The sequence below is a fragment of the Capra hircus genome, chromosome 8 (genome assembly GCF_001704415.2).
Source record: "Capra hircus breed San Clemente chromosome 8, ASM170441v1, whole genome shotgun sequence".
NCBI lineage: Eukaryota > Metazoa > Chordata > Mammalia > Artiodactyla > Bovidae > Capra > Capra hircus.
The window spans coordinates 43,339,354-43,350,330 of record NC_030815.1 but is presented as its reverse complement, the minus strand read 5'-3'; the positions used below and the strand labels follow the sequence as shown (position 1 = coordinate 43,350,330).

The window sequence follows — 10,977 nt, the reverse complement described above, 5'->3', positions numbered from 1 at the left end:
CTGGAGATGGGTGGGGAAGTCCGGAGGAAGCAATAGGGCTGCAGTGTAGATTTTTAACGAGGGAGGAAGGGTGGGGGCTGGCGTGCAGTGGAGGGAATGGTCCAGGGCCCACCCACCTGGATCCAGAGAGCTCCACCCCTCCAGAAAATCCTTGGGCGCTGCTTTCCCCAAATCTAGCCAGACGCGGCGCAGGGAACGGCACTACGGGCTCAGACTTCTGAGGGCCTCGCACTCTTCATACGCTTTCAGGAGCTGCCCTCATGGTCCTCAGGTGTCCCCCCCTCCCCCCAACTCCAACCCCTTGTCCTGGTTTCAGCCCGCATGGTTTACTGTTCACAAATCCCACGTGTTTCCTCCTTGTGTAGCAGCTTTTAGAACTCGAACTAGTTCAAGGGCTGCCCGTCTTGTTTATTTTCTGTTTAGGAAACAGCAGATCCCACCCCTTTCCCCTTTTCATTCTGTCTGGGTTCCCCTTCCCCTCAATCGACTTACCCAAAATTTGCAAACTTATTTTGCGACTTCCCTCTCTTTTAGGGTAACCACTAGTTTAGCAAACCTACTTTCTTAATTTTGTTTGTTAATATTTAAAACAACTAGTGAAGGGCTAATGATTTCCTGTCCTCCGCCCCCTCCCGCGGTAAAAGCACTAAATTAAATAAAAATCCAGTCGGCCAACTGCTTGCCCGCGCAGCCAGCAGTGTTGGAAGTTTGTAGTTCGTTAGCACGTCTCTGTAGAAGCAATGAAAAGGCTGTTTACAAAGGTAAAAACGTAGCTAACGAGGAGACGCAGAAGGGCAGGTACTAAAATCAGAAGCCGCGCAGGGAAATAAAAAACACGAAACCATTGTGAGTTTTTCTGGCTCGAAACGAAGGGCTTCTCGAAGTTTGAGACTTCAGAACAGAGGCCGACCTAGGACCTTGCATACCAGTCCATTGCCCTCCCACTGCGTGACCCAGGACTCCTCTTTGAACTTCAGTTTCATCATTGGGGAAAAACGGGACAAATAACACACTTCTGCGCTCAAGAAGTCAAACTCTCTAACATGGTGAATAAATGCGCATTGGTGAGTGTAAGAAACTACGCAAAAGGTTAAGAGTCACAGTGATTCTAGGTGGTGCCAAACAGGAGTCTGCTTGGCTCTTTGTCCTGTGTTTCAGTGGTCAGAGCTCCCATGTCACCCTCCGAAATGCCCAAAGGGACTGAGCAGCCGACGGCAATAAAGAGAACTGTTTTTCTACTTCTTTCGCTGGGCATGGAAAGCGGTTCGAGAAAGGAGAGAGGAGAACCCGCACAGAGAGAAATCCCAGTGCCTCGTAACTAGGGAAGAACTTTCCACATCGCCAGAGGATTTGGAATACCTGCGCCTCCAGCACATCGCGCTAGTTTCACAGTAGTCTTTCCTAAGCTGCCTCGTTCCCACCTCTTCGAGCTTGGTTAATTCTGCCTGCCTGCCTGTCTGCTCAGTTGCTCTGTCGTGTCCGTCTCTTTCCGACCCGCCAGGCTCCTCTGTCCATGGGATTCTCCAAGCAAGAACACTGGAGTGGGTTGCCATGCCCTCCTCCAGGGGATCTTCCCGACCCAGGGATCAAACCCACGTCTCTTGCGTCTCTAGCATTGGCAAGCGGGTTCTTTACCACTAGCGGTTAACTTCTAATTTTCAGTAATTTCCTTTGTTTAACAAATATCTGTAGCGGGCCTACTATGTGTTCAGTGCACAGGCATTCAGTTTTCTAATCTGTCTTCTAAACCATTCCTAAGAGGCAGTGATTATTTAAAGGTATAACTAGGAAAGTGTCCAAGTGACTTTATACTTAGTTCAAGAGATAAAATGCAGCGTTGAATTAGAAGACTAATTCCCTTCTTCAGGATGTCGGAAACGTAACCGTTATTAAAACATTTACGTAAGAGATTTATGAAGGAGCCCTTTTCCCTCTTATAAATACATTCACGAATACCAGAAAGTTCTCTTTAAAAGGCGGTTTCGTTTTAAAAAATGCTTAGAGTGAATATATTGTACTTCGATCTCTTAATGGCACGTATATCCGTTCTCTCCCAAATCAACTCATAGGAATTCATATAGAAAAATATAAGTGAGTGGGTGACCTGCCTGTCTCACGGGCGTGGTGAAAGTTAACGAGGAACCACTTTTCACCTTGAGGATGAGTGGTGGTAGCCCCCAGAGTATCTGCAGGCCATTAAGTCCTCTTAAGCCGGGGCTGGGGTGAAAGGAAACCATTGATTTATTCTTGCAGGAGAAAGTAAGATGCCTCCGTGCGCTTCTCTTATTTCCGCTCCTAACACTGGGTTAATGATTGAGTCGCAGACACACTGGTGATGCTGATGACTTAAGTTTTCTGAAAGCTGCCTTGTCGTCTGTTACTTTCTTTTGAAGACAACGTGATTTGTAAGACTGTTGTCTGCTTATTTTCTAGGCCACGAGATAAATGGCGACTTCGCTCCCGCCGGCGCCGTCACACTTCGGTTTTAACCTCGGGACAGACTTCCCGGCTGCACCGAAGGCCGCCGGGGAGGATTCCGGCGGAGCGCGGCGGGAGGGGCGCGGCGGTCGCGAGGAGGCGGGGAGCGCCGGGCCAAAGCGCCTCGGCCAATCAGCGTGCACACCGCCTGACAACCGGCCAATCAGAGGGCACAAAGCTCGGGGGCCTGAGCGGATAATACTAGGAAAGGGAGCCGAGGCTGGCGACTGCAGCCAGGGGCAGTGCGCTGTTTGCTGCTGCTTGCGCCCGCCCGTCCGCGCGTTCCGGGAACTCGAGATCGAAACCTGGTCAAGACGGCCCAACCTTACAGTTCAGCTAAGGTCAGAGAAAGCCAGAAGCAGCCTGAGCGAGGTGAAGCGCCTGGCTGCTGAGGAATGATCAGAGTCCGGGATGTGCGGAGCGTGATCGCTAAGAATTTGACTCACTTTCTCCATGCTCCTTCTCTTCCACTCTTCATCCACGCGGGCCTCCAGCTGTCAGCACCAGATTTCGTGACAGGGTGTGGCCACCCCGATTTCTGTTTGCAAGCCCTGCCAGCAGTCCAAGAACAAGGTCCCAAGGCTGGATTTCTTTCGCCTAGGCTGCTTAGCCGGGGCCTCAGAGTCTTGGTGAGTTAATCTGATGTTGCTGGGGTGGGCAAAGGGCGTGAATCATCTTTCCCTACCTTTCCTATTCTACATGTATGTCTTGTCTTTAAGTGCAAATCATGAACGATGTACACAGAGCCCGCCTGGCTTAGTGCTGCGCGGTCGAAACACTGTTGATGCTGGACGGGTGTCTGCAGCTCTGTGCCCAATGTCCCCATGGGACTCTATTGGCAGCAAAACAACTTTGATTTTAGTTGATTAAACCTGCAGTGTCCTGAGGTGGGGGGAGTGTGCTAGGGTGTGGCGTGGGTTTGGGGAGGATAAGAGAATCTCTCCAAGTCCGACAGGTGTAGGAGGATGACAGGTGTGTGGGAATTGTGGGTGGTACCTCGCAGGGTCCAAAGGCCCCTTGTGATCCGAAAGAAAACAGTTCTTCCATGGACATTTTTATATTCATCATGGCTATACTAGTTGGATATGGCAAAGCCTGACTAGTGACCAAGGCCGTGGTAGTTGAACACGCCATCTTTACCCAGGGACTTGTCCCAAAAGCGTGTGTAAAGCCAGAGAGGGCTGGTGTTCACGGAGCACTTAGAATGCACAGATAGGAACCTTGCTGGGTTGGGGAACCGTGAGGGGGCCTAAAGATACAAGAAATAAATGCTCGTGTGGTCTGGATGTGAAGGACGTGTAGAGAAGTGGGCTTCTCAAGAGGTCGGAGGCGGGCAGACCAGGCGTTCTGGGCCCCAAGCCTGGGGCCGGTGCCTGACGGAGGTCGGTCGGTGGGTCTTTGGGTGTTTTCTTGTCTCTCCAGAGTGCAGGCCACTGAGCATAGGCCCGGGCGAGGCGTGGTGCGCCATGGCGGACGGGCAGCCGGGTCCCGCCGTGGACTGGGAGATCGACGTGGAGAGCCTGGAGCTGGAGGAGGACAGCCGCGGGGCACCGCCGCCAACGCCGCCCGGGCCCAGCCCGCCGCCTGCCTACGAGGACGACGACGACGCGGAGGACGAGGACGACGTCGACGCGGAGGACGAAGGCGACGGGGAGGAGGCGGCCGCATCCCCAGGGGTGCCGGGGCGGCCGGAGCGTCAGGGAGCCCTGGCGCCAAGGCCGCCCACGGCGCCTCAGGCCTCGCAGGCGCCCGCCGGGCCCCCGGAGCGCGGCGCAAACGCGGGCGGCGGCGCGGAGCCGCGCAAGCTCAGTCGCACGCCCAAGTGCGCGCGCTGCCGCAACCACGGCGTGGTGTCCTGCCTCAAGGGCCACAAGCGCTTCTGCCGCTGGCGTGACTGCCAGTGCGCCAACTGCCTGCTGGTGGTGGAGCGGCAGCGCGTCATGGCCGCCCAGGTGGCGCTCCGGAGGCAGCAGGCCACGGAGGTGCGTACACGCCAGCCGGCTCGCCCCCTCCCGGGTGTCTGGGGCCGCGGTGGGGGTCGGGAGTCGGGGACGCGGGTAAGGCACACTCTTCGGCCTGGGTCTTCGAGGCGCCTGGCCCTGCCCGGATGTGAGGACATCTCTGCCCACGCTGGCCTACGGTGTCGGGAGGCAGGAAGCCATGCCATCGCTGGGGAACTTAGCAGAAAAGATTTTGTGTTAAGAAGCAGGCAGAGTCTTGAAAGTGGTTAAGTTCCGTTGGGGACATTATGGGACATAATTTTATTTCGATTTTCTATATCGTTTATTTTGGTGATGTTGGGGGAAAGCGGAGGACAGAGGCCAAGGACAGAGGCCGATGGCAGCGCCCTAAGTCCATGGCCTTATTATCAAGAAAAAGAAGCACCCAGCACGTAGAGCTCACAGCGCTTCCGAAGTCATGGGCCACTTAGGAAAGTGCTGCCTATTTACGTGTGTGTCAGTCGTGTCCTACTCTGTGACCCCACGGACTGTAGTCCACCAGGCTTCTCTGTCCAGGGGTTTTCCCGGCAAGAATACTGGAGTGGGTTGCCATTTCTTACAGATGAGAGCAAAAGTGACGTGGTAATTTAGAAGAGACGTCTAACTTCGAGGAGAACTACCTAAGAACCAGTTGACAGGTCTCTGGCGCCAGCGCGGGGCGAGAAGGGAAAGGGTCTTCTTGAACCTCGCCTGGGACTGTGTGTTTTCTTGTGTCCTTGTGCAAGCGCGCTCCGAAGAGAGAGGTTGCGCGGGCAGCTCCCACTTGGGGGTGGATGGAGAATTTTTGATATTACTTTTTGGCGAGAAGGGGCCGGGGAGTGGACCACGTGCAAGCCTTGGGCAGTGATCCTCATGGGAAACCTCCCAAGGGCCCCAGAGAGCGCGGCGCGCTGGACTCCAGAGGTGCATGGGCCTCAGTGCGGCCTCCTCCGGTGTCCCGCGTGTTGCAAGGCGGGCTCTGCGTTCGCTCGCACTCCCCGCGGCTTGCGGACGGGGACGCGGGTGGGGAAGGGCCCGGAATTCCACCTACCAGGCGGTGACAGAGGGTGCGCCCGACTCTGGTTTTGCTCACCTTCTGGTGCCCAGTGAACAGCTTGGAGTTTTGGGCAGACCTGAAAACTTCCGACTTTTCCCCATCAACTCTCTGTACCGGATCCCATCAGCGCTGCTTCGAGGAGAAACCTGCTCCACATCTCTGACCAACGTCGGGTGCCCGGCGGCGTCTTTGGCCCTAGGCTGGGCTCCGAGGTCGCAGCGGTTCGCCGCAGCTCTGTTTTAGGGCCCGGCTCCTAGCTTCTCATCCACTGTGGATTTCACGTCCTCCCCGCTGTCCCTCCACTTCTGAACGGGGACTATGTCTGGATGACTCTTGAACAGTGGCCCCAGGGAAAGCCCGGGCCCTTGCACCCCAATTGGAGGGTACGGACAGAGCATCTAGCTCATTGTGCTGAATTAAGAGGTGCTGATATTAATTTGCTTAGAATCATCTTTACATGGGATGGGAAAATAAATGCATTTAGAACGAGGACCAGTACTCATGCCTCCATGCCTCTCCCTTCTCTTACCGCCCCCCCCACACCCCCGGCTCTATTGATTATGTTTCTTGTGTTTACAGGACAAGAAGGGGCTTTCCGGGAAACAGAATAATTTCGAGCGCAAAGCAGTGTATCAGAGGCAAGTCAGGGCACCCAGTTTGCTGGCCAAAAGCATTTTAGAAGGTAAAGCAACGCAGAATTATCCTTTAGCCTTTTAAACTGTGTTCTCAGTGACTCTCATTATTCAGGCACATGGCATTTTCACTTATCTGTGAAGGAGCAATCGGAGGGGGAATTGCTTTTTATTGGAAAGTCTGGGTTTGGGAAGGAAATCAGGATTTGGGAAAATTAATCTCACATACCTCCTTTTTTCCACTGGTAATTTTGTTTTCTGCCTAGTAGTTAATGGGTTAACATGGAGTACATGTGAAATTTACCCTAGTGTGAGGGATGCACAGATACACTGCCAAGTGATCCCAGAGCAGATGTCCTGGAAGGAAATAAATTAAAAGAAAAGAAATCTTTAGTTTCATTTGGAACTAAATAGAATGAGTCAAGTGAGTTTAAGAGTTACCCACTGCCTTTAGTCTGGGCAGTCCAGCCTTTAATCCCTCTCTTTTTAATTGTACTCCTTTTCTCTCTGGATTATCTACTTAAATTGCAGTTATTCCACGCTTCATTTTGGTATATTGACAGTTTGTAGATTGTAGAATGTGGAAAAAGTTTTGAATCACACAAGAGAAGTGGAGGTTGAATTTGAACAGACTGATGTCTCTCCGTGTGTTTGTTTTCTCTAAAGCTTGGGGATATATTACTTTTTCTTAAAATACTACTGATTTTTTAAAATGGTTCAGTTTGGATATGGAATTTATTTATTGATATAATAATATATTGACTGTCTCTCACCATTTAAAGAAAAGGAAAGTTTATATTTGCTCTAATTGCTGCCATTTCATAAGGCTCAGGTTGAAAAGCAGGTTTTTTTTTTTTTTTTTTAAAGTAGGCATTTGAATTGTTTTTCCTATGTGGCTTCTGAATTGAGTTGTTTCTGGACAGGTTTTAAAGTTTGTTCCTGTCTCACCCTGCGCTGTATACTTCTGACCTTAGAATGGCTTCTCATGCATTCAAAATGAATTTGGTTACAAACTGGGTAAACAGATTTATAACCATAGGGACCACACTGATAAATTGAAATTGTGCCAAAGCAACTTGAGAAGTGGGAGGACGAAATGGAATAGAAAATCCAAGTAAATAACTTTCTGGCAAGAGCTCACCATAGAAATGTACACATTCATTTTCAAATTATATTTTATTTGCAAATGAGCATGATGGGTTTGTCACTATGTAAACACAAACATCACAATGAATCCTTCAAACAAACTTGACAGTGGTGAGTGCTTGGGGCTGATGAAATACTCAAAAGTATTTTATGCTGCCAGGAATTCTATTTATGTTTTATACTAATCTTTGTTTTTTACTTTATCCCTATTTATAAGATGTATAATGACTTAATCTATGTTCTAGTGATTGCTTGTTCAACCATTTTGGTATCTGGCCAACATGATTAGTACTGGTGAAAAATGTTTTCGATCAGTTATTTTCCGTTCAGCAGGGGATACTCTGGCCTTTGTTTGTACTGGTAGTCAGAGGTGGGGGTAGGGGCCCGGTTAAATTGTTCACTGCAGAGTCTCTTTAACTAGTTAACAGCTCTTTTCAGTTTTCTATGCTTTTCTGTTTCCTTAAGTCTTTCCTCTTTTTCTCCTCACTAATCTTTAACTTTCTCTTTTTCCCTAGTTCTCCTTGGATTATTCTGCAACTGTAACAATGTGTACATAATGAGCCAACTTTAGAAAATAAAAGTGACATCAGCTCTAGGTATAGATATCTTTTTTTAAATAATGGAAAAAGGTGACATGGATAGTAATAAAGAATTGATTGAAGCAAGCTGAGCAGCCTTGTCTTCTCAATATATAGGAGCCTGGGGAGAATATTAAAATTTTAGTCAGTAAAGTATGCCTGTCAAAATAAACAAACCTATCATAACAATAAAAACAACAACAAAAAGTTACAGTATGGATATCCTTCCCTGGGAAGGGATTCATTTAAAATTGAACCCATACTTTTGCTTTCTGTATAAAAATACCAGTGATATGGAACTGTACATAACTGTTGTGCTGATACCCATTGTTTCTGTTGCCTTCTGGATTTCCAGATTTTTCCTTATTAGATGTTAATCTCTGTCATGTGCAATGCTTACTTATTTTAGGCTACCGCCCCATTCCATCAGAGACTTATGTGGGAGGGAGTTTACCTCTACCTCCCCCCGTAAGTGACCGGATGAGGAAAAGGCGGGCCTTTGCTGATAAAGAGTTGGAGAACATTATGCTGGAGAGAGAATATAAAGAGAGGGAGATGTTGGAAGCTTCCCAAGCTGCTGCCTTATTCCTGCCCAACCGCATGGTGCACGGTTCTGAGTACAGCTCCTACAAAAGTGCCTACAGCCCCACCCCAGTGGAACCACCAAACAAAGACTTCTGCAATTTTTTGCCCACCTGCCTTGATCTCACCATGCAGTATTCAGGCTCTGGGAATATGGAACTAATTTCTTCCAATGTCAGTGTGGCCACGACTTACAGACAGTATCCCCTATCCTCGAGACTTTTAGTTTGGCCCAAGTGTGGCCCCATTAGTGACACCCTCCTCTACCAGCAGTGCCTGCTGAACGCTACCACGTCAGTTCAGGCCCTGAAGCCTGGAACCAGCTGGGACTTGAAGGGAGTACGACTGCAGGATGGACTTGGAGCAGATCATGACATGATGCCACCAAAATTGGAAGGCTCTCTGGTGCTGCCTCACACTCCTGAGGGACACATCTTAAGAAGTGACCTTCAGGGTCACCAGGCCCTCCCGGAAAGGTCTGCATTCTCCCCACCCAGACGGAATTTCTCGCCCGTTGTTGACACGGACACCCTGGCAGCTCAAGGGCACGTCTTAACCAAGATCAGCAAAGAAAGCACCAGGCACCCTCTGCCACTTAAACATAATCCATTCCACTCATTATTCCAACAAACTCATAGTGACAAATCAGGTCCCGAGTTGAAAACATCATCTGTCAAAGAGGCCTTTGAAGAGGCCCCTAAGAAACCCAGGGAGTGTTTAGTCAAGGAGAACCAGAAATACACATTTACAATAGATAGATGTGCAAAAGACCTTTTCGTAGCCAAACAAGTCGGAACAAAACTCTCAGTGAATGAACCCCTGTCATTTTCCGTTGAGTCTATTCTTAAGAGGCCTTCATCTGCCATCACTCATGTCTCTCAGTGAAAGGCTGCTTAAATGGAAAGCTGGATTTGCTGCCGTCTCAGAGGATTCTTACCAGTCACTAATTTTTTCAAAGATAAAGGTTGTATAAAGAAATTTCTAATGTAAATGATGATGATTAAAAAAAATTCTGTATATTCATATGCATGTGCTTTACCTTACCACATAAATATATTTAAAGATGGAAATTGCTTATGTGCAAATTTTCAGGCTTTACATAGCATTTCAAAAAGCAATAAAATTGACACTGTCTTCTAAACGACCCAGAATTTGCTTAAGTAAATAGTTTCTCTGTCTAGGTAAAAAAGCAAATGTCCATGAAATGTGTTCTTTATTTTTCTGTGATTCTGCGTATTTTCAGGTGCTCTTAATGGTTTCTGGGAGCCATAGGGAAACACTTATGCCTTAGTTGTGCATTTTGGAGGGCATCTAAATGTAGATGTTCAATACTGAGGCAAAAATAGCTATAAGGAGAATATAGGGAAGATTTAGTTTATGGAATCTTCATTTCATGTGATTGGACAAAGTTGAATTAATTTGAAGGGAAATGAAGTTTAATACCTCATTATATGACATAGGTTCTTGGAATGGGTCCCAGTTTCCTTCTCTGATGGGGCTCAGGATTCCTTCTAGGCTGCACATTCATTCTGTGATTTTTTTTCAGGTTGCTGGGAGCCACAGAGCAGGTTCCCCTGCACATGGTGAACCCCAACTCAGCTCTGTGTTACTTTGTTCTTTCCTGGGATCTGGTGACAGCAGGCATTTAGCATCAGACCTAGTCACAGCTCGCAGCTGATCTGGGAGTCTCAGCTTCATGTGTCCCACATTTTTGCCAGTGTCAAAGGTATAGCTTTCAGTGTAGCTCTCTTCTGAGATAAAAACATTTTGTCTTCAAACTGCTTCAGCAGACAGTTGCCGAAGCCTGCAGATGTTTATCACAGCATAAGGGTGGCTTCTTGTTTCTTACAACTTTCTCCCTGTTTTTAAGTTGTTATCCCCTTGTTTTGTTCAACAAAATATCTGTTCTATAAGATTGATAAAATGTCAGCAAGGCATTTATGAAAGTATGAAATTCATCCCTGAAGACTTCACCTATGGACCTGGAATCAAGTACTAAGATGTTATGGTCATTTCAAACAATCAAGAGCCAAATCCACCTCTAATTTTGCCATGGAGTGAGGTTTTACTTCCAAGTCTGCTCTCATTGTGTAACAGGAACACTAGGTAGGCATATGGAATGTGCCAAGACATTCAGTAGTTTGAAGAATTTCTTTTTCACTCTGAAAAACATTAAAAATTATTTAAGAATGACTTTCTTGCTACTGATGAGCTCATATAAAGCTCAAGGGGTTCTCTAGATTGTTGCTTAAAATCAACAGCAGTTACAAAAACAAGCCAGACTGTAGATTGATTTTCAGTTTGTACTTGTAAAATAACACTTGGTTTAGTTGAGTCAGATTTTCTTATTTTTACTGTTGCAAAAGCCAGAGTGAATGGAAGTATGCCAGAAAAAAAGAAGATGAAAGCAGGCGGAGATCCCAATAACTGTTGAAGATTCTCATTAAGTGCAAAGTATTTTCCAGTCATGAAGTCCTGGTGTCAGAGACAGAATCTTGCACTGCAGTTGCCCCTCTGCTCCCACC

General features: G+C 48.0%; 1 protein-coding gene across 2 annotated transcripts; it reads left to right on the top strand.

Moving 5' to 3' along the window:
* DMRT2 (doublesex and mab-3 related transcription factor 2) lies at positions 2,704–9,600 on the top strand. Of its 2 annotated transcripts, XM_018052040.1 has the most exons (5): positions 2,704–3,107; positions 3,901–4,460; positions 6,094–6,196; positions 7,808–7,888; positions 8,280–9,600. In XM_018052040.1, exons 2-4 carry the CDS (start codon positions 3,945–3,947, stop codon positions 7,861–7,863), a joined length of 675 nt encoding a protein of 224 aa, XP_017907529.1. In that variant the 5' UTR covers positions 2,704–3,107; positions 3,901–3,944; the 3' UTR covers positions 7,864–7,888; positions 8,280–9,600. The 2 variants fall into 2 exon arrangements, with proteins under 2 accessions (XP_017907529.1, XP_017907528.1); XM_018052039.1 differs by lacking the exon at positions 7,808–7,888.